General features: G+C 55.8%; 1 protein-coding gene across 1 annotated transcript in view; it reads right to left on the reverse strand.

Annotated features, from left to right (window-relative positions):
* CACNA1B (calcium voltage-gated channel subunit alpha1 B) overlaps nucleotides 1-27,063 on the reverse strand; it is a 196,512-nt gene that overhangs the window by 30,094 nt on the left and 139,355 nt on the right. The window contains exons 21-33 of the mRNA XM_082628592.1: nucleotides 24,958-25,084; nucleotides 22,121-22,250; nucleotides 21,817-21,876; nucleotides 20,588-20,694; nucleotides 16,064-16,160; nucleotides 14,702-14,862; nucleotides 13,240-13,377; nucleotides 12,308-12,509; nucleotides 11,938-12,102; nucleotides 11,511-11,621; nucleotides 11,087-11,170; nucleotides 780-896; nucleotides 320-385 (exon numbers count right to left, since the gene is read on the reverse strand). Of these exons, the coding sequence (XP_082484718.1) occupies nucleotides 320-385; nucleotides 780-896; nucleotides 11,087-11,170; nucleotides 11,511-11,621; nucleotides 11,938-12,102; nucleotides 12,308-12,509; nucleotides 13,240-13,377; nucleotides 14,702-14,862; nucleotides 16,064-16,160; nucleotides 20,588-20,694; nucleotides 21,817-21,876; nucleotides 22,121-22,250; nucleotides 24,958-25,084 (1,565 nt within the window). The remainder of the gene's footprint in view (nucleotides 1-319; nucleotides 386-779; nucleotides 897-11,086; nucleotides 11,171-11,510; nucleotides 11,622-11,937; nucleotides 12,103-12,307; nucleotides 12,510-13,239; nucleotides 13,378-14,701; nucleotides 14,863-16,063; nucleotides 16,161-20,587; nucleotides 20,695-21,816; nucleotides 21,877-22,120; nucleotides 22,251-24,957; nucleotides 25,085-27,063) is intronic.

The raw sequence follows: 27,063 nt of genomic DNA on the forward strand, positions 1-27,063 counted from the left end.
GCTGGGCCAAAAGAATGACCAGCTGCTGCGCTACAGGCCGCTCGGCGTCCTGCATACGTGCTCAAACACTCCACCACCGTGGGGGCCCAGCACCCAAGCAATGGTGCCCACCGGCGCCCCAGCACAGCCCAGCAGGATTCCACTAGAAAGCAGGGCTGGGCATCTGCCCACAAAGGGTGGCACTGCCTGGCCTCAGCCACAGAAGAGTCTCTCTGAGGATTAAGTTCATACAGCACTTAGAACGGCACCTGGCTCATAGAAACAATGCCAAAGTGCGAACCTGCCGTCGTTATTGTGCGACGGCCCTGTGCACACCCACCTGCATGCCGATGATGGCATAGATGAAGAACAGCATGGCGATGAGCAGGCACACGTAGGGCAGGGCCTGTAGAGACAAAGGGAGGACAGGTCAGCTCCAGGAGAGAGGCCTGCCCCCTTGCCTGAGACTCGTCTGGAGAGCGGATGGTGGCCGGGTCTCTGGGGCCACACTGGCCTCAGCTGACTGCAGACCCACCCCACTGACCACCAAGCTACCGTCAACTTCTTCATCTAAAAATCAAGTCATAAAAGCCACCTCCGCCCTTTGTGAGCATAAACAAGATACTCTCCGTAAAACTGAAAGTGTCCTTACAAACCATCACGGGACAACGGGGACCACGGGAGGTGTGGGCACCTGCCCCAGCCTTCCCGAGGAGGGCGCTCGGGCAGTGGCGGCAGAAGCCCCCCAGCCTGCACGACAAGGGAGGGGTCAGGCCGCGCCTGGCCATGCCCAGCCTCACCTTGAAGGACTGGACGAAGGTCCAGAGCAGGATGCGGATGGTGTAGCCTTGGCGGAGCAGCTTGATGAGTCGGGCAGCGCGGAAGAGGCGGAGGAAGCTGAGGTTGATGAAGTTGTTCTGCAGGGAAGAGAGGTTATGCTCTGACCTTCGGAGACCAGCCTCCCACGGGCGCAGGGCGGCCACTCCCCACCCCACCTCCCCAAGTCACTGTGCCCCAAAGAAAAGCGGGTGAAGAGAGAGAACGGAACAAAAAGTCACCGCTTCACAGTCTAAACAGCAATCAGCCACCAGGAAACCTTCCAAGAGTGAAGCTTGTCTTTGCAAACCGCTTCTCATGCAGCAAATCAGAGAAACGCCCTCCACGGGGTGGGTAGAGAAAAGTCCCATGAAGCAGCCCCCGCTGCCAGGTGCAAGGGGAGGGTGCCTGAGGCCAGGCCTCCAACACTGACGGCCTCTCACAGGGCACGTCCCAGCTGCCCAGGGGCAGGGCTACCACACAGCCAGCAAGGCCCCGGCCTGCCTGGGGCCCAGCCAAGAGGCAGGCCCTTCCTCCGGGCCTGGGCAGGTGCCCGCAGGCAGGTCACCACAGGAGGCGTAGGTGGTGTTGGTCCTGCTGCCCACGCCAGGGAAGACACCTCCGTAGCCCACTACCCGGTGTCTGCCCTAGAGAGCCCGAGCCATCTCGCACGGCCCCCTCATCCAAAGGGTCGAAGTCAGGCACAAACGGACCCAACTGTCTCTGGACTGCACGGATGACCTGGGAGCGAGGCTTCCACCCTGGCCCAGGGGCACCTGAATTCCTGGCCATCCCTTTTGGAGGCACGGCCCTGCTCGGCGTCCGTGAGTAGGCAGGGGTGCTCGCAGGCCCAGGCGGCTTCCTGCCCTGTCTGCTTGGAGACCAGGTGCCCACGCGCAGCCTGAGGGCAGCTTCCCCAAAATTGGCTGCTTTGAAATATGCAAGCAGCTCAGGCTAGACACATTGTGCTGCCAGATGCAGTGGTCGAATACAGAGAAAAGAGAGCACAGGTGCAGCGGCAGAGCTCACGCAGGAGGCGGCAGGGCCTGGGCAGCGCCGCGTCCGCTCTCCAGGGCTGCCCATCTGGCCTTGGCTGGGACGAGGCGACGGTGGAGAGACGGGCCTCACTCCGCCCCTCCACTGCCTGTCTCAGGGGCTGGCTTCTTTGCTTCCCACCAAGGACTCTGGACTGTCTCTGCTGGCGACTGTCTACAGCTACCCTGGGGGACGGCTCCCAGGTTCTGGACAGTGCCACAGGGAGAGGGGGCAGTCGGCAGGCACGAGGAGGGAGGGCTGTGGTCCAGGTCAGCAAGCAGGCAGAGGTGAACCTCGGGCTGTGACCCTGGAAGGTGTACTCGTTTCCCTGCAGCTCCCTCACTGGCTCGTGCTGGGGCAAGAGAACCTCAGGGGTAGACAGGACGGATGAGACACATCCACACTCTCTATCTGAGCCCCGCGGGCCTGAGGACTCTCAGGTGAGCCAGTCGCCTCAGGAGGACGGGCACAGGGACGCAAGGGGGGACTGCCTACGGTGCCAGGGGACCCTTTGTACAAGACAGTAAAGCACAGCAAGGGGGTAGCTGCCACCTCAGGGGTGTCTGCTTTCAAACCACCTGCGCAGGTGGGTCTGGAGGGGCCAAGACCAAAGCAATTTGCTCAGACGGTTGGGACAGACAAGATTTCCTGAAAATACTGGGGGGAAATATAAGCTTCTGGGTAAGAAGGAAGAGACGGAGGCCACAGATGGCAGCGGAAGGCGCTGTTCGTTCCAGTTACTGGATGCGTGAACGCAGCCCCTTCCTACTTTCTGTTGAGACCCAGGTCCCACCCCTCCTCCCCGGCTTCTCTCTCGGGGCTCCACGGGCAAGTAGGAGAGGGTGCAGGTGCCAACAGACAGACAGCCCTAGAGAGCCGTGAGGGCGGAGGTGACAGCGGCCACAGATGCCGCAAGCACAGTGTGACAGGCTGAGCGCACCATGGCTGCACCCGGGCACGAGCCGCCAGACACCACCATGCAGACTGCATGCGGGACGGCAGGGGCAGCAAGCACACAGCGGCCTCCCCCTCGCTGAGCACCGTCACCCCTGGCCTCAGCCAACCCCCTGGAGGTGGATGCAACCTGCCCCGACCCCCCAGAGTCCATGGTTTCTGCTGCACCCACGAGCAACCCCATCTACTTCCAAACCAGGCCCCTCCTTATGGCCCCTGCCGCTGAGCCAGGAAAGGTCAGCATCACAGCCCTCAACACGGAGCTGATTTACGCTGAGGGGACACTGGGCCCCAGCTCCACTGAGTGCCAGCTTCCACCTCCACACGATGGAGGTGTTAGGACAGAGAGAAGGAGAGAGAGCCCACACACGCACAGTATCCTGGACACTGGCATGAAGGCAGAGGAGGGCACAGAGCAGGCGGACGGGAAGGGCCGAGCAGAGACCTGGTGCCACGAGCAGAGCCTGTGTGAAAGATGTGGCCTGGTATTTCGGCAGCATCAAACAGCTTTTTCTCAAAACTCAAGCTTTTTTGCTGATTGTGAAACCTTTATCACAAGCATTCACTTTCTGTAGCAGCAATCTCAGAATCTGCTACTTTGCACGAACTTGCAGTCATGGCCTCAGCTCACTCTGCTCCTAGCATCTTCTCTCTCCCCTCACCCGGAAGGAGGCTCCGTCCACAGCACCTGCACGGGCTCCACACAGGCTCGCTGACCAGGGCACACAAGAATGTGTGAACTGGGATGAAGGCCCAGACCTCTGCTCCCTCCTGGGGCAGAGCCCCTCTTTCTACTCAGGCCAACCCCCCCGCCTGGTGCCCCCCCCCAGCCAGGCCCCCACGGAAGATACGTCCAGCAAGGACCCTACAGGAGACCAGGTCAGAGGCCACTGTGCAGAGCCAAGTCTACTTAGTCTGCCAGTGGAGACAGCAGAAGGGAGATGACTGTGCAGCAGAAACCATGGACTTTTTGGGGACCAGGTCCAAACTCACATCCTACAAAACCTCCCCAATTCTGAGCCAGCCTCATCACTTACCTGCCTCTCACTCAGAAGCCCCTACCTCCTCTCTCAGCCCAAGGCCCGTTCCTGTGATCAGGTGGTCCCTGGGGGGGCCCTCAGAAGCCCCGGCTAGACCCCAGGAGCCAGGACAGTGCGTGAGAGGCCAGAGGGGCAGGTGCAGCTGGGCTCTGAGCACAGGAGGTGACAGGAAGCAGGAGAGCGAAGGACCAGAGCAAGCAAAGCGAGGAGTTTTAAGAACTGTTTAAAGTCACGAAACCAACCGTTTCCTATATGTGATGTTTTCATGGATGGATATTTGCGTATTATTTACAAATTGGGATGTTTGAGCAGCAGGCGCACAACATACAGACGGAGACATGGTTTTCGCATTGTATGTTGGTTGGGTGACGTGAGTCAGCAGGTAGGTGTGGGTAAATCAAGAACAGAAACAGAAAACAAAAGAGAAAATGAGTCACCGACACAAGCAAAACTCAAACTCTGAATACTTCACTGGAAATTTTTAGGATTTTGGTAAACTTTGCATATTTTGCTTAAAATGTACCAAATCAAAACACATTTTTGAAATCTGTAGGTTATGCAGACAGGGGCATCATTTGCATTTCCGTTTGTAATGCAAATCCAAAGATGACTCGCAAACACTGATTTTTTTATTTCCAGGCAAAGAAATCAATGTCAGTTTTATGCTTGCTTAGAGTGCGTTCTCTACGTGAACCTGGTTAAGACTGTTGCTCTATGGTGATTTTTAAGTCGGGGGTGGGAACTGACACTCATATTTTTGCCTAAGGAAAAAAAAGTGCATCCACAAAGTAACATATGAAGTGACTACAATGGAGAAAGAAAAAAAGACACCGAAATCCACAAGACGGCTTCCTTTCACCTTTCCTCCTCCAGGCAGGACAGGGTGAAGACTGCCCTCTGAAATCACTAGTGGCCGGGGCAGCTGAGCTTTCAGACCAAGCAGCTTCTCAGCCCTCCCGCCAGCCCTGCTGGGCGTCCAGGATTGGTGGTGGCTACCCTGGAGGTCTTGCTGGGATTAAGTTCTCGAACATCTGCAAGCCGCCCTCCCTCGAGTTTCCAGCAGCTGAGGGGCCTCTCTGTGGGGAGGTGCCCCTGGGAGACAGTGCCTCTGCGACATGAGCCGGGCAGCCCTGCCTGCCCCTCCTGTGGGTGCCCTCCCAGCCGTCACCCCTCTGCTGAGGGGGCACACATACGCCCAAACCCCCAGGGCTGTGTCCTTGAAGTTGGGAGCCCAGTGTCTGGATGCCTTTATCTGGGGCATAAAGACTCCTGTGCCCAAGGAGGCGGAGAGCCTAGGCAGAAACCACGCTGGGGAACTACTTCTGGGTGAGAAGGGGTGCACAGCGAAGGGGCGGCGCCCGGGCAGTGCTGCAAGGCCAGCAGCCGGGGGAACAAATAACCGTGTTTTGTTGTTAAGATGGCAGCTTTCAGCTTTTTGCCTGGATCATTCAGATTACTGACTTTTCAAAACCATGAAACATCTCACGTAAACAAAAGAATACGTGCAAGTATATGTACACACATGTATTTTAAATAAAGGTAATAAAATATCCATATATTCCTCACCCAGCTTAAAAAACGGAATGTCACCATTACTTTGGAAGCCCTTCCTGTCTCTCTCTTCCCCAGATGTAGTAACTATCCTTCATTCTTGTTAATAATCGCTTTTCTTCACTGTTTTACCTCAAACTCTTAAAACACGTTTATACCTGCCTGTTCTTAACTCTGCGACGGGATTAGACTGTACGTGGCCCTCTTGGGCTCAGGCACACCTGTGCTCTGACTCTGAGCAAACACCGCTTTGGGGAAGTATCCTCTTGATAAGGGGGCCATTCACTGTGTCAATAAACCACTTCTGCCGCCGCTACTGCGAACAACGCTGCCATGAACATCAAACGTCTCCAGGTTCCTTTGCCAGGCACCCTGGGCAGGCACACACGCCCACCCCTCCAGAGAGACCGAGCCGACCGACACCCAGCAGCAGTGTCCACATCCTCGCCTACAGCCGGCAACCTCAGGGTTTCTGTTTGACCAATGCTGGGTGTGGAATGGCATCTCAGTGCCGTTTCACTGTGCATTTCTTTGATTACAAGTAAGGTTGAGTACCTCTCTGTGGCCATTTGTGTTTTCTGTCTTGTAAGACGCCCCACCGTACCTCCTGCTCCCAGAAGAGCCTTGCACCTTCTGGACACTAACCTCCACTGCGAGCCTGGAAGGCCTCCGCCCTCCAGCCTTGCTCACTACATGTTGGCCTCACACTCTTCTCCCCCATGGATCTCAGCCCATCGCATCTTACAGGCTCACGATCCCTAGCCTTACGTCACTGGCCTGAGTCCCCTCCGGCTGCCCGCTGGACGACTCCTGGGAGGACAGCAGGACTGAACTCTAACATGGACCAAGTGCAGCCGGGCCGCCCTCAGCAAACCTGTTCCTCACAATTCCCTCTCTTTTCAGTGAATGACAATCCACTTCTCCAGGCACTCAGATGACAAAGTATGAGGCTATCCTTGCCTCATCTTTCACACCCACGTCTGCAGCTCTACCTGGAAATTACACCCAGAACTTGACAATGTCTGACCGCATCCCAGCTCCCAGATCCTCTCCTGGCTCACAGCAGTAACGCTTGGCTGCACACACATCCTCCAAGGCCCACTACCCAGTTGTCAGCACTTACATCTTTGTTTCTGAGAGCTTTCCCAGGCCAGGACACAATACCCAGGCCCTAACATTAATGAAGGGTGAACTGCTGAAAAAATCATTCTCTGGCCCCCTCCCCTCAGCAGCCTTCAACCCGCGGCGGACAGCGGCTGCTGGGAGAGCCCCGGGGTGGTAACGGTAGCTGACTTGATAGCGCCTTTCCTGGGCTGCCTGCCTCTCTGCTGGCTTCCAGATGAACGACTTGCACCACATTCTTGTCTCAGGGTCTGTCTCTCGGGGAACCTGGCTATGACAGCCCTGACTGGGCTCGCTGGCTCTGCCTGTGCCCTGCACAATATTCTCAACAAAGCTGCCAGGGCTGTGGTCTTAAACGCCAGATCGTGTCATTCCTCTTCACAAAACCTTCCAAATCCTCCCATCTCACTCAAAAGAAAAGCCAAGGTTTACCGACTGCAAGGTCTTCGCTGTGCAGCCACAGCGCCCACCCTTCCTTCACCCCTGGGGCGGGGGTCTCTGCACTCGCTGTCACCTGCTCGGGTTCCTTGCGAGCCCAGACTTCCTGACCCGGGGTCGCCATCTCAGTGGCACACAATCACGGCTCCCCAGTGTCTCACACCCTCTCTGCTTTGTCTTCTCCCTGGTCCCTGTCTGACACCACGTGTCTCTCCCATTAGAAAGAGTGGGGATTTTCATCTTTTGTCACAGCACTTAGAATGGTGCTTAGCACATGATAGGCGCTGCATAAATATTTTAACATGTATACGTGAAGGAATGTGATGCAAATATCCTTCCCCTGTTCATGGATTGACCTTCCTCCTTTTGATACACAGAAACTGTATATTATCAATTTTTTTCCAGTTATGGCTGGTGCTTTATATATATTTTGCTTAACAAATCAGTCCTTATCTCAAGGTCTTAAAAATAATCTCTTGTGGGCTTCCCTGGTGGCGCAGTGGTTGAGAACCTGCCTGCTAATGCAGGGGACACGGGTTCGAGCCCTGGTCTGGGAAGATCCCACATGCTGCGGAGCAGCTAGGCCCGTGAGCCACAGCTACTGAGCCTGCGCGTCTGGAGCCTGTACTCCGCAACGGGAGAGGTCGCAATAGTGAGAGGCCTGCGCACCGCGATGAAGAGTGGCCCCCACTTGCCACAACTGGAGAAAGCCCTCACACAGAAACGAAGAGCCAACGCAGCAAAAATAAATAAATTAATTAAAAAAAAATAATAATCTCTTGTATTTTCTTCTAAGAGTTTTAAAGTTTTTGTCTCTTATATTTGTCTTTTCATCCATTTGCAGTATTTTTGTGAATGGTGCGAACTAAGATCCAGTTCCTCTTTTTCCTTGTACTGATCATCAGTTACGCCCACAGACGGTCACACACCAGAGTTTCCACACGCGAGTGGGTTTGATTCCAGGCTCTTGGGCTACTCCACACGGTCTAAACTGCTACAGCTTTGCAGGAAGTCACCTCCCTGGCACGGCACCCCAGGAGCACCTTCTTTCTATTAAGTATCTTGGCTATTTGGGAGCCTTTGCCCTTCCTTATAAATTTTAGAAGCAGCTTGTCAAATTCCAAAACAAACAGACAAACAAACAAAAAGAAAAACAAAACCATTGGTGCTTTTATTGAAATTGCATTGAATCTACAGATCAATTGGGAGAAACTGTCATCTCTATGACACTGACACTACTTATTAATTAACATAATGTATAACTCCATCTATTCAAGTCTTGTTTAGCATCTTCCAATAAAGTTTAGTAATTTTCCACAAAGAGGTCCTGCACACGTACCTTGTTAGGTCTATTGTCAGGACTGCTGGCGCCGTAATGAAACGCAGCAAACTTACTTGAGCCATCTCACATTTAATCCGTTTTAGATTATTCTGGATTTCATCCACAGACAGCTCGTCTTCATGGGCCATGTGCCACCAGCCCAGCAACAACCCAGTGCACCGTGGAAGTGCTACATCCGGGGTCACACCTGGGCAAGCCTAGAGGGCACCGTCACACGACGGCTGGCCTGGCCCCCACACCGCTCACCTCTGTGGCACCACTGTCTCTTTCTCAGCTCACCCCTCCCCAGCACATCATGGGATGATCACTAAAAGTCGAGGAAACACTCCAACCTGGTTATGGAGGGACTGGCTTAATACATTGGTGCAGGCCTCACCAGAGCCCCAGGCAGCGTCGGCCTGAAAGACAGTGGTGAGGCCGAGCTCTGGTGATGTGCCCGATCTGCCAGAGTACGTGTGTGTGCGCGTGTGTGTGTGTGCGTGAAGGTGCTGGTGGTAAGGACCACAGGGTCCTAGGCAAAGGCTACAGCTTGGTCAGGCCTCTGGAGGGAACAAAGTTTGTGGCAGAGGCCACCTCTGGATGTGGGAATGGGCACCATGTGCAGGTCTAGGCATCATATGTTAACGTCCACCCCGGACACCTACAGCCGTAGGGACACGAAAACCCCACGCGCCTTAGGCTGTGTGGACAACAGATGTCAGCAAGCCTCTGTCCTCCCAGCCCCCGCTCACACGGCAGACCCACAAAGGCAGTGACTGTGATGGCTGGGATGAAGGCTGTGCCTGGCAAGGCTGACCCAGCCATGGCCACTACTGAACGCCAGCTCATTGTGAGCAGAGACCACCTTTAGGCCTCTACAGGGAACCACGCCTGGAGCTGTCACTCAGCCACTTGGTGGTAAGTTGCCTACCTGAGAACCTTTCACCCGGAAGCAGCAGTGGTTTGTCTCAACGAGGATCACTCATAGCCTGGGTGCGGGCCTGCCTCTGATGATGCACTAGCGTCAGAGATTTACTAACAGGGGAGGCCACATGCCATCAACTCAGAGCCAGCGGAGGCGGGGCAAAGGAGCAGGAGACCCAGGACACACCAGCATGTCACACTCCACATCACTCAGGAGGTGTCGCTCTGATAAAATGCTGAGATGGCCTCTTACAGGCACAGAAAAGAGCTGGCCTGGTGGGGCACCTCAGGGGGTTTGGGGTGCTGCACTTCAAGATGAACTAACGGCCAACAGACATACTGGGTGCCTGACCCGTAAACCGCATGGATCCAGGAAGCAAGGGGCCGAAGTGGAGGTGGCCCCTGTCACCATGACTCCAGCAGCCCGTTGGGACTTTGTGTCACCATCCCCACAAACTCAGGCTAGGCGCATCTTGGGGTCCTGACTCAAATGGGCTAGAGACCACTTCCACTGTGGTACCCAGGAAGGCCGTGGCGGCTCCTGTCGCTCTGGGTTCCCCAGAGTTTCCACGCTGGCCCTGCACAGGAGCAGGGAGAAGTCCGTCTGGAAATCAGGGGCTCCCAGGGCCTTTCTAGAGGTTCCTGGGACCAGTCTGAACTGTGCCTGGACCATCACAGCAGCCAGAGCCACACAGGGTATGGCAAGCAGGGCCCGGGCTGCACAGCACAGAGGGCTGGGTCACCTGGCAAGACCAGCAACCAGAGCAGCAGAGGGCTGGCCACAGGTGAGGGGACCCCAGCGATGACGCAAACCCCCAGTCCGGCAGCAGGCGCCCTGCTATCAACCCCGTCCTCCCAGAAGTCGTGACTAGCACCACCCTGAAGATAGCAACGCGACCCGACGTGAGGTGTGGGCAGAGCCAGGGTGAGCCAGGGCTGTGAGCAGATGCCCCCACCTTGCACGTGGCCCTTCACCCGCAGCAGTGTAGGCGGCCAGAGCTTGCTTCGCCTGCCCTCGGGGCGCTCGGGTGTCTGGGAAGCGACATTCCGGGCACAGCCTTTAGCCGAGGACTGGTGGGCACAGAGGTAAGAACTCTGCAGCTCTGAGGTGTGACCCACGCTGTCTCCAGGGCCCCTGGGGGACCCGATTCACCGGCACCTCTGGTCCTTCTCTCCCCATCCACCTCCCCAAACCTCTCTCCATGGGTTCTGCCTCGGAACACATCCTAAGACATAACTTTTACAAGAACCCTCACCTTGGTGTCTGTTCCTAGAGAATTCAACCTAAGAAAAATAAATGTGGTTTTTGCCATTTAATTCTAACTTAACCTGTTGTGCTTAAAGAATACTGCTTTATGACTCAGATTCTTTCAAATCTGTTGAGACAAGTTCATGTTCTAGCCCTCAGTCAGTTTTTAGATAAAATCCATGTATTTTAGTAAGAATAAGAATCTCCAGCATGTGTACACATACACACACACACCACGTATATGTAAAACAAACCTAATACTTTAAAATATTCTAAATTCTTACTGGTTTTAGTTTGTATCTTTTTGGCACCAGTTGTTAGATGTGTATGTATTAGATACACACAAATCTAGGAGATCCTTATCTTCCTGGTCACTTGTTACCATGGAGCTCCCAGGTGATTCTCAGGCCACCGGCCCGGAAGACCTTCTGGGAACCAATTTCTTATCCAAGAAAAAGCATTTGCTGAGAGGACCCCCCCCCCCCCCCGCCAAACTCATCCCCACACTCGCCTCTGGAGAGGAGCTTCCATCTCCAGAGCTCGTGGGGATCTGCTCTGGGGGAGGCGCTAATGCCATCAGGGCCTGGAGGCTCAGTGAGGGAACACCTCTGGAAGGAAACCACTTGGGGCCCTGCGGGGCCAGGAGATGCTACTTACCGCAATCTCTGTTACTAAAATATCAGTAATACTTCCCAACACAGTGACAAAGTCAAAGACGTTCCAGGCGTCTCTGAAATAGTTCTGGAGAGAAAGAAGGGCAGTTAGTGCTGGGGCCGGTGAGGCTCTGCCAGACAAGGAGCTGCGGGAGGCGGCCTCTAGTCTCCCACCACCGCCGCAGGTGGGAGAGCACAAGGCCATGCATCCAGAGGGAAGGAGCCTGGCCCCACCGCTTCCAGGAGCAGGGCGGGGGCAGAGGTGCGGGCAGACCCCGGCAGCCCCCTCCCTGGGGCCCCTCCAGGGTCACGTGTGTTCTGGGGGTTCTGGGAATCCCCAGCTCCAAACGGTGGGCCCCCGAAGGTCCCCTGAAGAGGGGGAACCAGAATGCAGAAACCTAAAGGCCAGGAGGGGCCAAGGCACGTACCAGCACCCCGAAGGCGATGATCTTGAGCACGCACTCCATGGAGAACATGGACGTGAACACGATGTTCAGACACTTCAACATCAGCTCGTACTCGTAGGGCGCGTCATAGAACTGCCCGGGGAACGGCTACCGTTGGCCCCAGGCCTGGCTGCCCTGAGACACCCCACGGGGCCCACGATGACATCCCCTCACACTTGCCTGCTGCACGGGGACCCCCTCCCGGTCCCCCTTGTCTCCCAGAACCTTCTCACGATCTCAGCCCACAGACGACTGGGGGCCCAGGGCTGCGCAGGCACCCTGAGCTGACCAGCACCCGGGGCGACGCCCACTCCCGCGCATACCCCACAGGAGGAGGCCAGCCCTCCAGCAGGCTGGAGTCGGGTTCCCGCCCACGGGCGCCGGGGTCCACCACGCAGGCCCCACGCACCTTCATCATCAGCACCACAGTGTTCAGGGCTATCAGAGCCATGATGAAATACTCGAAGGGTGGCGAGACCACGAACGTCCACGTCTTGTACTGGAACGACTGCTTGTTCTGGGGCATGTAGCGCGTCAGGGGTCTGGCGCTGATGGCGAAGTCGATGCAAGCCCTCTGCACAGGAAGGGAGGGGCGGGGGAGCTGGGACCCTGCGGAGCCCCTGCACACCCCCCGCCCTCATCCAGAAGGCCTCCTCTGGGCAGCCCTCCCTGCCCTGTGCTGGCCAGTGGTTCCCACACAGAAGGGGCGCCCAGGGGCCCTGCCTACACTGCCCACTGGAGGGCCTGCGAGGAGATGGAGTGGGAGGGGAGCCGCCTACCTCGTTCTTCTCCAGGCTGCATTCAGACATGACCTTGTCCCCCTGCTCCTGGAAGGTGATGATGATCAAGGCCACAAAGATGTTGACGAAGAAGAAGGGGAAGACCACGAAGTAGACCACATAGAAGATGGACAGCTCCATGCGGTACCCAGGGCTCGGGCCCTGCTCCTCGTAGGTGGCGTCCACCGAGTGTTTCAGCACCCTGGGCCAAGAACCAGCGCCAAGCGTCAGGGGAGTCCAGGAGGGCACGGCCCCGGGAAAGACGAGACCGTGTCACAGGTGAGGCTTCTGCGGCTGAGCCCCGAGACGGTGCCACGTGCGGGCCAGGCCTGCTCCTCAGGAGGGCCGTGGCTCCGGGTGGGGGCCTGTCTCGCCAGTAGGGCTGATACTCAGGGCTACTGGGGGACCTCCTAGAGGATGTCTCAGTGTGCCTGAGGTCCCACCCCCTGGAGGAGAGGTGGGAGAGGTCCAGCAGTCCTGCGCTGCCTGGCTCTCTCTCACCTCACACCTGGTAACCTGCCCACATCAGCTTCACCTGTCGCCAGAAAGCCTTGGGCTGAGCGGGGTCTCCTGGCAGAGCATCGACCCTGCCTTCTGAAGGGTGGTCTCCTCAGCCCCAAAGGAAGCCCCCGGAACCCACGCATCCCTTGGGCTCCCCTTAACTGCGGCCACAGGCTAGCACAGGGAGACGCCAAGGGGCCCATCTTCCCTCCGGCCCCCAGCCACTAAACAAGGGTTTTCAGGAGGTCACGGTGCTGTGCTCTTGGCTAATCTCCTGCTCCCCAGGCTGCCCACCCTCGAAGGGCAGGCCCATGTCTCACCCGGTAAGTACAAGAGCCCGGGGGGTATTTGCTTAGTGACGGACGCAGAGTCTGAGCTCCCCGCTCTGGCTGCCCCTCTGCTCTAGCCTGACCAACCAGGGGGGCACTCACATGGGCCACCCTTCCCCCGTGGACACCGTGAACAGAGTCAGCAGGGCCCAGAGCACGTTGTCGTAGTGGAAGTCGTATTTCTTCCACTGCCGCGGCTGAGCTTCCACCTCCTCCTTCTCATAATCCAAATACTGGCCCCTGGGAGTGGGAACACAGAGGAAGTCAGAGGTTAAAGACAAAGGATCCAAATAAACCCCTGTGTCTGCGGTCAACTGAATTTTGAAAAGGGTCATCCATTCAGTGGAGAAAGAACGGTCTTTTCAACAGATGGTGCTGAAACCACTGGGTATCTACAGGTAAGAAAATAAATGTGGACCCCACCTCACTCCATGTATACAAATTAGCTCAAAATGGATCAAAGACCTAAATGTAAGAGCTAACACTATAAGACTCTTAGAAGAAAACACAGGGGGCCTCAGAAAAGAACAAATAAATTGGACTACATCAAAATTGAAAGCTTTTTTTGTGCTTCAAAGGACATCATCCACACACAGAATGGAACAAAATACTGAAAATCATCTATCTGATAAGGGACTTGTATCAGGGCTATATTAAGAACAATAACAATCGGTTATAAAAAGGACGAACCACCTAATTTAAAAAATGGGTAAAAGATCTGAATAAGACATTTTTGCAAAGAAGACCTACAAATGGTCAATATGCACATGAAAAGAGGCTCCACATCGTGAATCATCAGGGAAATGCAAATCAAAGCACAATGAGACACCACTTTATACCGACTAGCACGGCTATAATTACATTTTTAAAAAGGAGAATAACAAGTATTGGCAAGGATGTGGAGAAAGCGCAGACATGCTGGTGGGAACTCAGAATGGTCCAGCCACTTTGGAAAACTGTCTGGCAGCTCCTGAAACTGATAAAGAGAACCACCACGTGACCCTGCAATCTCACTTCTACGTTCATACTGGAGAGAAATGAAAACACCTATCCACAGAAAAAGTTGTACACATGTTCAAAGCAGCAGTAATCACAACGGCCAACATGTCCACCAACAGATAACTGGATCAGTACAGTGAGGTGTAACTGAAGAAGGAATAAACACCTGGCCGTTAAAGGGGACGAAGTACTGCACAGGCCGCAGCAGCAGGAGGCACCTCCACAGTACTAGTGGTGGAAGCTGGACACACAGGACCCCAATCACAGGACTCCGTTTCTGTGACGTGTCCAGGACGGCATCCACACGGCGCCACCCTCCCCCTCACTCCTCCTCCTGAGGGCGCCTCTCCTGTCTGCTCTGCTGGGGCCCAAGGCCCCAGGGGGACGGGGAAGTGGCTCCAACCCCGGGGCGGCCCTCTGACCTTAGGGCCCAGCCTGGATCTCGAGGGCCGACGGGACGCCCGGCAGTGGCCACGCGGAGCTCCCTGAGGTGTGCGGGCAGGAAGGGCCCGTCCTGCCAGGGAGGCGCGGCGCTGGGGACAGAGGAGCCGCCCTGCCCGGTTACCTGCAGTCCCGCTCCAGCTCCTTGGACTCGTCGGTGCAGTAGAAAAACTTCCCCTTGAAGAGCTGCACCGCGATGACGGCAAATATGAACATGAAGAGCATGTAGACAATCAGGATGTTGAGGACGTTCTTCAGGGAGTTCACCACACAGTCAAACACAGCCTGCGGGGGGTGGAGCCATGAGGGGCGGGGCCAGGCCCGTGACCACCGCAAGGGTCTGCACCGGGACCGGCTGCCTTGTGTGGGAAGCTGCCTGCGCTGTCCTCCTCTAGAAGGGTGATCCTGGACTGGATGGGGTGGGCAGGAGGTGCTAGAAAAGGTGCTGCAGGCAGCGGGGCCAGATGCTGAGGGGAAGCTGGTGCTGGGGCCGGGGTCAGGCCACGGGCTGACGCGGAGGGAAGGGGCCGGGCCGGGCCGAGGACCGTGCCTGGCCCCTGCCCATTGGTGGGAAGCGGGATGGGGAAGCGGTGATGCGGAGGCCAGCTCAGGACAGGGACTTGGGGCACGTCCATGAACCAGAGGAGACTCCCGTCTGTTACCACCGCCCGGGCCTCCTGTCAGGGGCTATCACTGTTCTCCAGTGAGCCTTTCCCTGCTGCCCTGGCCCTGGTTCCGGCTGGCCGTGCACAAAGGCAGATCCACGACCATCTCCCGAGACCCCACCTGGCACAATCCAGACACAAGCAGCTGCCTTGGCAGCACAGACCCTGCCCACCCACCCCTGGAGCCTCCATCACCCCCGGAGCCGCCCCTTCACTTGCGGCTCTAAGCAAACTGCCTGCCGTAACCCCACATCGCTTAGGGTCTCCATGGCCCACGTGTCCAAGCTGCTCCGAACGCTACTGCACACAGTCTTGGAGGATTAAGGGAGTTTAAGTACAAGCTCAGCAACTGTTAGATTGCAGCACAATTCTAAAGCCACACCACGCTTCAGGGAACCCCTGCCCTCCCCGCATCTCCCTGTGAGCCCACCTCCGTCTCTCCGCAGCCCTTCCCCCTGTACTACAGCTGCTGACGAAACCCGCTGTCCCATCGGGCGCCCCTGGGTTGAGGAAGAGGAGCCTTACAGGACACTGCGGAGAATGAGCCCCCTCGGGGAGGGCCACAGAGCTGAGAGTCCGCCCCACGCACGCGACACAGGGCCTCCCTAGTGCGGGGCCTCCCCTCAGCCCTGCTCATCCTCACCCCATGCGGGAAGCTGCAGGGGACCAGGCCAGTTACACATGTGCACCCCACAATGCACACCCACATGTACACGTGTGCACACGCATGCGCACACACGCACAATCTACATGTACATGTGTGCCCACACGCACACATGAGCGCACACACACACACCCACGGCTCCACTCCAGACTCGCACCTTGAGCTTGGGCAGCCGCTTGATGGTCTTGAGCGGCCGCAGCACACGCAGGACCCTCAGCGACTTGATGGTGTTGATGTCTTTCCCTTTGGAGCCTCTAGAAGGGAGAAGCCACCCATGTAGACAGGCAGGGTGCACACCTGTGCCCAGAGGACCTGGGGACAGGGCAGCCTTGGCCCTACAGGCACCACAGGCCAGTACCCCTCCCCCTACGGGCTGCCTGCCAAGGTGTCCGCAGAGTGGACAAGGGCCGGGGCCAGGTCAGCAGCTGGTGTCCAGGGAGAGCTGAGCTTCTGGATGGGAAGAGCCCCTCCCCGCCGGGCCATGTCATTCGGCACTCCCACCCACAGTGGGGACACCGGCTTCCTCCAGACACCATGCTGAGACCCCCAGTGGGAATGAAGCAGGGAGGCTGCGCCAGGACTGCAGCTCCAGCCGGGGCTGGGCTGTGACTGAAAAGGTATTGCAGGTCAAATCTGATGGCCATGTCCTTGGTTTGGTTTCCTGGCTTTGAAGGCTTTTGAGAGTTCAGTCTGAGACTCCTTATGAAAATTTGTAACAAAGCAGCCCTAAAAAGGACTTAAATGATCAGTCACTCTTCTTGCTGCACTTATACAAATAATCAGGCCAAGTTTAATACAAATTAGTTTTACTGTGATTATCCTTGGTAAAAAAGTGGGGGTATTGTAAAGAGAAAAAAAATATGTTTGTCCCTTTAGAGATAGTAGATTCTAATCCTAATAATTATCTTTAAGGTTTTGTTATGTACCTGTAAACTGGGCTGGGTCCTGAATTCTTCCAGTTTCCTCAAATATCTGGCTATGACTTACCAAGCTAACGTTTCCGATTTTCTCCCACCTCTCTGATTTGAAATCAGTCACAACAAAGACTGCCCTGAAATCCCCTTGGAAGGGACTGTGCCAGGTCCCCCTCACTACCCAGATGGCAGTAGACTTCAGGGACTGGAACTTTGGATAAACATTTCACAGCTGAAGAAGCCCCAGCATTCCCTTCTCTGGTCTGATCCCCTACACTGGTCTCTCAAGCCCTAGAGCAGAGAGGGGCAGCGGGCCACAGAGGGCCCCTGGCAGAGCCTCCTGCGGGCCAAGCCCCTGCTGGTTCCAGCCGGCTCCATGCTGGACAGCTCCCAGGTCCCCAGCACGGTGAAGCTGGGGCTGCCTCAGTCCTGCTGCCCTGCCCCAGGCTCTGCACGCCAGGCTGGCCGAGGTGAGGACCAGCTCCCTCCGTGCTGCCCCCCACCACTCACCTCACCTCACCTGCCACCCACATGTCACAGAGAAAATCAATTTCCAAGCCTCCCTCAGGGATGAGGCCACCTCCCCGCCTGCCTTTCCCCTCCCCCTCCCTCTGTGGGAACCCAGAGCCTCAGCCATCCTTCAAAACAAAACCAAAACACCCCATCTCATCCTGTACAAATGCTGGAGACCTCCAAATCGAACTGAGAGGAAGAGAAGCGGCTGACGTGGACACAGACGCTTCGGCCCAAGATGACAGGTCATGACTTCACACTTCCCTGTCCGTTCCTCCCGTGCTGGCACAGAAACATCACACCCTCGTCTGTATCTCCCAGACCAGCACCAATGGGGTCAGCCTTTCAGACTGCTGGATTTGGCACCAAAGACTCGCACCTATCCCGACTATGTAGATCAGATCAGTCTCCACTCACGAGGAGACCCCACCAGCAGCACCCATCTTTGCAAGGCATTTAGGAAGGCTCCTTATTTCAGGGGAGGAGATTCTAGTCCCACATACACTAAAAACCTGACTGACCCCTGGCTTAAATGGGTAAACGTAGCAAACGCTGAGAATAAATCCATCACTTGGTTTCAAGTAAATATGCACAAGGAGTTAGGTTAGGAGTAAACATGCACAAGGTGTGATCAGAAACCTCTCCGTAACTCCTGAAGACACTGCAGATTCCCCTGCAAATACCCTTAGACTCTCTGGCCAAAGTTGGTCCTAATAATAGGATAGCCCTTGGTTATCTTTAACTGAGCAAGAAGCTGTCTATGCTGTGGCCCACACTACCGACAGTACCCTGGACTGGCACTTCCGGGGAAGTTGAAAATCAGTTACATAAGGTCACGGAGCCAGCTACTTGGCTCAAATGTGTGACTTCTTCATGGGGTTTTTCTTTGATTGGTTTGGGCCTTGGGGACCATGGCTCCAAAGTACACTTCAAACATTAGGAATTATCCTGCTTATAATGCCCTTGATGTGTTTGTGTTTGTCGTATTCTCTCAAAAACTTTAAATACACGTTTGTAGCTGATAACCACTAAGTAAATGGTCTCCATTCTGACTGGAATGTCAGAAAAGCAGCAAAGGAAATGACCACCATAAGGATTATGACCTGGAACTATGGTCTGTGAATGTCACAGGGATTAAGCAAACACATCATGATCTATGGATACCACATCAAAGATCAAAACTGCAAAAAACTACACAGTAGGAGCTAAGAGTGGTGCTAATGCCCGTGAATAAAAAATATTGCCTGCCATAGCAGTAAACAAAGGATGTTGCGGCCATCAAGCCACCACATTACAGCCACTGGATGGCGAGCCCTGAGGGAGCTCAGGATGGAGGCAGAAAGCCCCCCTATCTAGAGGTCAGCCACCCCCTCCCCACAGGGCACCTCGGGAGACTCAGGATGAGAAGCCCAGGATACTGGCCCAGATAGCTCAGGTACATATCAAAGGAATGATTCAATGAGCCCAGACTCTTGCATTTCCCATATAAAGAAAAGCACTAAATCCCTTAACTTGAGATGTCTGGTTTTCTTTAGTTAACAGTGATCTTCTGATATTACGACTACCTGGGCTGTGTTGCAAAAGCTCCTGTGCATCCCGGCTCCCCATCTGCCTCTTTGGAGCCAACCCTCAGAGTTGTCTGAGACGCTGTGTCCCGGGCTTAAGTCCTCAGTTTTGTCCACCAAATAAAACGTAACTCTCAACTTCTAGGTTGTGTATGTTTTTTTAGCCGACACACCTAAAATTTTGATCACATCTCTCAGTTGGGCTGACAGTTTGATCAGAAGGCGAGAATTGTTAAAAAAAAAAAAAAAAAAAGAGGAGGGGGAGAGGGAGGGAGAGGAGAAAGAGGAAAAGGAAGAAAAAGGAGAAGGAAAAATAAAAAGAAACAACAGGCCCAAAGTGGAGCCACTTGCCCCCAGGACAGCGAACCAGGAATGAATTGCAGTTTCAGCCTTTCCCAGGAATGGAATTTCTGGACTTTCCTGGTCAGCACCAGTGAGGTAACCTTGCCTGAAACAATCCTTTCTTTTCTTTTGTTAATAACCTTGTCTGGCTCCCTTTCTATAAAGGCCTTCAATTTTGTACAGCCTCCATCACGTACAGCCTTTCTACTTACTAGACGGGATACTGCCTGTTTCATGAATCACTGAATAAACCCAATTAGACCTTCAGATTCACTCAGTTGAATTTTGTTTTATAACAATAGAGGGTCAGAGATGCTGGGCGTTTCAGGGAGGCGCTGTGGAAAAAGGAAAGAGCAAGAAAGCCCTGTCTCCAGGGGAGACACGTGGGAAAGTGTCTCAGGATTGCCAACATCCTGGCAGCCAAGGTCACACAGCTCCCACCCAGAGCACGCACTGCCCTCCGGGCCCAGGCGCCCAGCCTCCAGCACTCGGTCAGGATTCCCTGCTCGCCCAAAGGGGGGCCACGCCCAGCTCCAGCCCCCAACCCGGCCCCCAGAGGTGAGGCGGGGACGTGTGGCCCTGGGGACATGGCTCCGGGCAGCATGCAGCCCAGAAGGTGGCGGGAAATGAGCGGAGGTGAGGCATGGTGATGAAACGGCCCACGAGGGGCTGCAGCGTGCTGTGATGTGCGACAGTGAGGCGACAGAGGGGAGGCATTACCCCATGAAGCTCCTGCCGAGAGTCCAGCAACAGGAGACAAAGAGAAGAGAGTCAGTGAGGAGGCCTCCCCGGGGGCTCAGGGATGAGCCCGTCCCTCCGTATCTGCGTCCATCAAGGGTCTTACTTCTCTCTGGATCCCCCCCCACCTCCGCCAAGTCTCCCCACCCCGCCCCCCGCTCCACCCGAGCACCCAGCGCCCGCCTCACCCCCGCCACTGTGTAGGGTCTGAGGGAGCCAATCCAGGCCCGGCCACAACAGGGCTGAGTGTCGCTCACTAGGGAGCCACAGAAAATGGCGGAGCACCCCAATGGCGGAGACCCGGCTGCACCCACCCACACTGGGTGACCGGGCAGGGCAGCCGCGTCCGGGCACAGGAAGTTTTCTGAAGGACCCAAGAGGCAGACACCATAAGCAGAGGCCTGCCTATCCAATTTCAGAGCCACGTGGTGTGTCAGGGACAAACGAGCCTTGAGGTCCTCCCAGCCCCACAGCCCAGCCCCAGGCATAGGGGGACTGACTAGAGACAGCCATGGAGGCCAATGGACCCCTTCCTCCTTCACCCCCCACACTCATCACGGCTCTGGGGACTGCAGTCCAGCAAGAGTCAGAGCAGACCTGGGTACTTACGAGAAGGCAAACGCCACCAGGGCCCCACTGACCACAATGAAGTCCAGAATATTCCAGAGGTCCCGGAAGTACGCGCCAGGGTGCAGCAGCAGTCCCAAATCGATCATCTTTAGGGGAACAACACACTTTAATGAACAGAGTATTTCAGAAGAGGAAGGCAGAGCCAGAGCCCAGAGACGTGGTTGGGGGAGGGTGCCGCTTCATGTCACATCCCATCAGGGGAGGGGACACGGCCCTGATCATGCCTATCATGAAAGGGGACACGGCTCAGGTCACGTCCTGTCAGGAAAAGGGGTCACGCCTGTCAGGGGAGCGGACACAGCTCAGGTAATGGCCTCTTAGAGCCTCAATGGGTGTTTGGATCTCCATGCCTTTGACCCAATGACCTTGCATGGTCATGACTGGCTGAGATCCTTCCCGGGCCCCCTGCTCCTGTGGAGCCTGAGTGAGTCTCTCCTCCATCGCTGGGCTGCAGGCACACGCTGCCCGGAGCACGCTGCCCGCCAGACCCAGGAGTGCCAGCCCCGTGTGGCAAGAGGAAGAGCTGCCGGATTCTGCCCCTCCTGCAGCGGCACCTTAATGCCTCTGGGCCTCCGTGTCCTCGTTTGTAAAATGAACCGATAACGCCTCCCCCAGGAATTTGGGAGAGAACTGAAGCGCGTGCTCGCGTACACAGAAGCTGCCCTGAGTCAGCCCGTGGGCACCCCGCGCACCCGTGTGGAAAGCACAGGCCACTTGGCAATACCTAAAGGAGGGACAAAGTCGCAACAGCGACACGGTCACTCTCCATCTAGGATCAAACACTGGTGAGACCTCTACACCCACCTGCCGTGATCTCTGGGCCTTGAGGCCACCGCCCTGTCCCTGCTCGCCTTCCTCCGGCCGAGGTCCCGGCCTCCCCCTCTGCTGAGACAACCCTGCATGGGCTGCGCTCACGCCGCACCATAAGGAAAGCCAGTCCCCCTCCGCGAGAAGGGTCTCCATTAGCAGGTAGCGGAGACCAGGGCCAGCGCTTGCGAGCTCTCCTAAGGCTGACGTGATGCTGTGGCGAATCCTTAAGAAATGTGGCCTTGTGTCTCCACAAGACACAACCTCTACCTGAGGGCTCAGGTGCCCTCATGTCATCACACATGTGTGCATGCCCAGGGCACACTTGTCACGTGCCTCCATCTCAGTCACGAGGGGGATGAGCAGAGTCCCGGGGTCACCAGGGCAACCACACATCTCACCTTTATCACCATCTCAAAGGTGAAGACGCCTGTGAAGATGTAGTCCATGTACTTCAGCACCTGGAACCAAAAGGAAAGGCTTTTCTCAAAGGCGAGGCCAGAAGCTCGAGCAGGGGCCGGAGCCTGAACGACAACCCATCAGCCTGGGGCCTGCGGCCAAGGGTCTGGGAGGGGAGGAGGGGAGGGGAGGCCAGCGTCCCTGTGGGAGCGCACCCCTGAAGCGGCAGCCCGCCCTCCCTCCCATCCCAGGCACGCCCCGCTCTCTGTGTCCCCAGACCCCCCGCGGCCCGACAGCAGCGCTCACGTTGTTCCTGGGTGAGTCTGTCTGCACAGGGTCCTCGGCAGCCAGGGCGATGCTGCTCAGGGCGATGACCACGAGGATGCCCATCTCAAAGTACCGCATGGTCACGATGTAATGGCAGAAGCGGCGGAGCCTGGAAGGCAAAGCACGGGTCACCTAAGGCCCATGGAGGGCTGGGCTGGCCCCTCCCCGTAGGAAGAGCTGAGCTCTGGGACGTGTCCCTGTGGTCGGGAGATAGCAGCCAGGTGACTGATGGGGACCAGATTCCTGGGAAGGTAGGTGGCGGGAAGGCTGCAGAAACCCTGGGCAGGGCCAGCCCGCCACAGCTTGCAGGCCAAGTCGGTCTGGCGCGTTCACTACATGAAGTTCCACTGGGGCCCAGCCAGGCCTGCTCGTCTACCTGCTGTGGGGCTGCCGTGCCCTGGACGGGCTTCCAGCTCTGCTGCGGGTGGGGGAAGAGGCCGAGTACCAACAGCCCCGCAGAGAGCAGGTGCCTCTCGAGCCCCAGTGTTAGGCGTGGTGCCCCCGTCGGAGCCGCCAGAGCTGCATGTGTGCACCTGCCCGCCTCCACCCACCACTATTCTGCTCTGTTCAGGCACATTCTGGGCTGGGACGCAGTGGTGAACAAGACACCGGTAAACATAAAGCAACAGGAGATGCTCAGGTGTTGACACACACCACGACTCAGCAGGAGACAGTGCCCAGGAGGCCGGCAAAGGCCTCGCAGGGGACAGTGAAGCCGATCCCGGAGGACGTGCTCATGGGGGCCGCCCTCCTGCCTCTGCTGGCTCCACCACTGCCCACCAGCCTGTCCAACCTGCTCCTCTCGCCAACGCGGAGCGTTCCCAAGGACACCCACGTCTCTCTGTCCCTGGAAGGGACTGGACTTTATGCCTGTGTCCTCCTCACCCTGACCACCGTGTCCAGCTCCAGCCCACACGCTCCCCGAGCTGCCCTTCCCAGGCCCCCGAGTGACCTGCCGGCACTTCTCCCTCCTAATTGAGACCCTTTTCCTTCCACTTCCACGACGCTCCATCTCGGGCCCTCTTCCATCCCAGCCCCCTTCCTTCTAATCAACAGCTGCCGGTCCATCTTGTGGCTGAGTTTCCACCCTCGCTCAGACCCCCAAGTCCCCCGGCTGTGTGCCACCTGCCAGCTGCCCCGGGCTCCACAGGGTCTGTGCTCACCACCCCCAGCCTGGCCGGGCCCCCAGCTGTCAAGCAGAAACCCTGGCTGCCATCCCTCACATCTCCACCCCCTTCCACATCTAATTTGCCATCAAATCCTGCAGATTCTGCCTCCAAAATTTCTCCCCAAGCATTTCGCTCCCAAACCCCTCCACTCTGGCTACCCTCACCAAATCACCACCATCTCTTCCTGAAAACCACGGCCACCTACTACACGGTCTCCCTGTCTCGTCTCCAGTTTTCCCACCAAAGGGCTCTGCTGAAGTGCAGTCTAACCAAGTGACCACTCACCCCCAACTGTTTACAGCCTCTCAAGCTTCTCAGGGCTCTCGGTGTCACCTCTACTTCTCCACAGAACACACAACAGCGCTGTCTACCTCTGTGCCTTTCCATGCAACTGTCGCTAGCTGTTCTGAGCCTGATGTCTTTCACTTCTGGACCACTCTAAGTTCTCTCCGCCCTCCAAGAATACTGGTTCCTCCCTCTTCATCTTAACTCTTCACCCTTCAGGTTTCACCTGAGATCTCTCACCTCCTCCAGGAAGACTCCCCTGACTCGCCCCACCTGCTCCAAGACACCAGACCTCCCTGCTTTACCGTCCGCATTGTACTCATTTGACGGACACCACCCGGTCGGTGCTGGAGGCCGAGGCCTTACCTGTCTCTACCGCCATCTTACTCCAAGCCCCTAGCAGAGCAAGCTACCCACAGACGTATGCTGAAAGGAGGAACGTGGGGGGATGGACGACGGGGGCTGGTGGAAAGACTGCTGGATGCCCAGGGCAGGAGGGCTGGCTGGACACGGGGGTAAAGCACGGAGTACGAGTTCCTCAGACCCTGCTGCGCTGCCCCCCCTGGGTGGTGTGGTTCCGCCTTTGCTCTGCCTGCGTCTCTGCCTGGTGGGCTCTCACGACCCCCCGCCACGTCTCTGTTCCAATCCACTTCGTATCAGCAGCCCCCACCGTCTGCATCTCCAGTCCCCGCTTTGCGCTTCCTCTTAGCCCTTCCCTCCATGAACCATCTCACATCCCCTCCCTAACGTCCTGTCTGCTGTCTGCCTCTCCACTCGCTTGTAAGCTTAAGAACGGATGGGGCCCTTGTCCGTTCTGCTCATGACCACGTATTCCCAGCACCTAGAACGCTGTCTGGCACGTGAATATTGGTTGAGCTAATGAAGGCAGGTGGACTAATGAATGGATGAGACTCATGGTGGTGTAAACAGAGGGGAGAAAATGTGCACAGACACATGACTGACTGTGACGCACACCTGCTGGCTCTGATGGAAGGTGGGCGGAGGGCAGCACGTATGCACGACGGATGTAAACTGGGAGTGTGTGTGCAGAAGTAAACTAAGGCTGCAGTGGGGGTTAAGAACAAGGCCCTGGGACCAACCGTCTGGGTTCAAATCCCAGCTCCACCACTGAGATGGACGGGCTGTGTGTCTGGACACCGGCCTTCCCTGTGGCTTCGTGTCCTCATCTGCAAAGTGAGGTGATAGTCGTGTGTGCTTTGTGGGATGCTGTGGTGATCAATCACGATATTAATACACGTAAAGGAGCAGGTCACATCTAGCACTCGCTGGTAGCGTGTACACATGGATCATGGGCCATGGACAAGAGGACGGCACAGGACACGGGCTGGTGACAAGACTCACAGGTTGGTGGGGCTTAAGCAGAACATGGAGCTGTAAGGGACGATGGGTCGGGGGCCGCTCCTCATCACATTGTCAGCTTCCACCTCCTTCTTCCCTTCTGCTTGGCTTTCCAGGTCCACGTTACCACCTGCAAGGACACGAAGCCACCAAGTTAGGGGTGTGGCTCATAAACCCACATCACGCAGGTCTCGCCCCGGGGCGACAGACACTCTCCCAGCTCCAACCCCAGAGGTCTTCGTGGACCCACCCAGGGAAGGGCGTGCGGCTAAGAACACAGCTTCACATGAGGCCCCTGCGATCCCAGCCAGGCCGCCACTGAGGCGGACGACGGCAGGGCCGTGCCAGTGCCGAGGACCTGGGCCGTCTGCCGCAGAGACCCAGAGGCCCTGCCTCACCTCTCCCTTCACCAGGGTCACTAGGGGAGCAGCACCAAGCCCAGCGGGCATCCCTGGCTGTGGACTTCTCTGCTTCCCTAGGGGTCATAAATCTAGATGTTCTAAGAACATCAAAGCTGCCTTCAGTCCCAGAGACCAGGGCCAGTAGGTTCCCCCATCCCAGTTCAGGGCTCACCCCTCGAGAGAAGGCATCCCGGGCTGCCTGGTGAGAGCTCCTGCTGTCGCTGCAGGGGTTTGGGGCAGGGCCAACAGGGCAGCGAGGAGAGGGGCCGGCCTGGCCTGAGGCCACTCTCCTGAACCTGCTGGTCAGGCCTGACCCACCGCACAGGGCCCGCAGAGGACACTGACCCAGGGAGGACGCGGGCACTGCCGTCGCCCACACACCCACTTGGCCCTTCCTCCTCGCTCTTCATCCCCCCTCTTCCCTAAGGCCCATCCTCTGCGCTATCAGCACCCCCTCCTCCACTTGGCACCCACAAATCAAAGTCCCCAGGGCTAAAATGGCTGTGACCACTGTTTTTAAGTAGATTTTGCTGTTCTGCATAGTATGTTTCTCACAACACTTGTTTCATTTTTAACTATCCTAATGTATGTTTCCATTCTTGCCGGTAACAGTTCCTGAGACCCCAGGGACGCCAGGGAGGACAGCGCAGTGACTTGGAGTCAATGCCCACTGTCCACCTCACTTTTACTTCTTGGAAGAAGCACAAAGGCAGAAATGAGGGAGGTTCCCTCCAGCATGTGTGAAGACGAAGGCTCTAAGCTTCTCCCCTGGCTGCTGGCCACTCTGAAGTCCTGCAGAGAACGGCCGGGCCAGAGAAAACAGTCTTGACCCGAACGTGAAACCAGCTTCAGCTACAGCAGCTACGATGCTTCCTAGAATGTCAGCTGTCACCACCCAGCACCATTCAATTCCTGGCTGAAGGCATAAATTATAGCATCTTCTAAGAAAGCAACTGGGCAATATTTATTTAAAGTAAAAAATTCTGTCTATTGATTTAATTTGTACAAAATTATCTCCTAAGGAAATCAAGCATGCACACAAACATCTGTATTCACAAAGGTGCTTGTTATAAGTTCTTTTACAATAACAAAAACTATGAAAAGTACAACCATAGGAGATCAACTAAGTGTGCAATACTTACAGGAAGCATCATACTATGAATATTAAAAATGCATACAAATAGTTTAAATGACTTATCATAAACTTTAAAGAAGAAGCTTATGATAAGGTAAGTTAAAAAAAAAAAAAAAAGACAGGCTACACACTTGTATATCCCAGATGGGCTCAACTATGAAAAATAACATATACAGGGAGAGAAATAACACCAAAATAACAGTAACTGTGGTGATCTCCGAAAGGCTTTCTGATAACAATCTCAAGTCTCTTCACTATACTTTTAACACTAAAATTTTTTTTCTGTGATTAGCATGTGTAACTTTTAAATTAAGAAACATTTATTATTTTAAAACCACAGCTTTTCAGACTCTTCCACAATAACAATTAAGCAAACCCAAGGACAAGTAAACTGGGAAAAAGGAACCAATATACACTGAATGAAGAATTTTTCTGCTCAAAAAAAGTGGAACAAAGATGCCAGAGCCTGGATGAAAATATTTCCCCTGAAATAGATTTACTACTGCAACAGCAGCAGAAATCATCAATTAAGTCAAAACAGACCCGGAATAAAGGGAGAGGATCAAAAGGAGA

The sequence above is a fragment of the Mesoplodon mirus genome, assembly GCF_964341445.2.
Source record: "Mesoplodon mirus genome assembly, chromosome: 1".
Lineage (NCBI taxonomy): Eukaryota > Metazoa > Chordata > Mammalia > Artiodactyla > Ziphiidae > Mesoplodon > Mesoplodon mirus.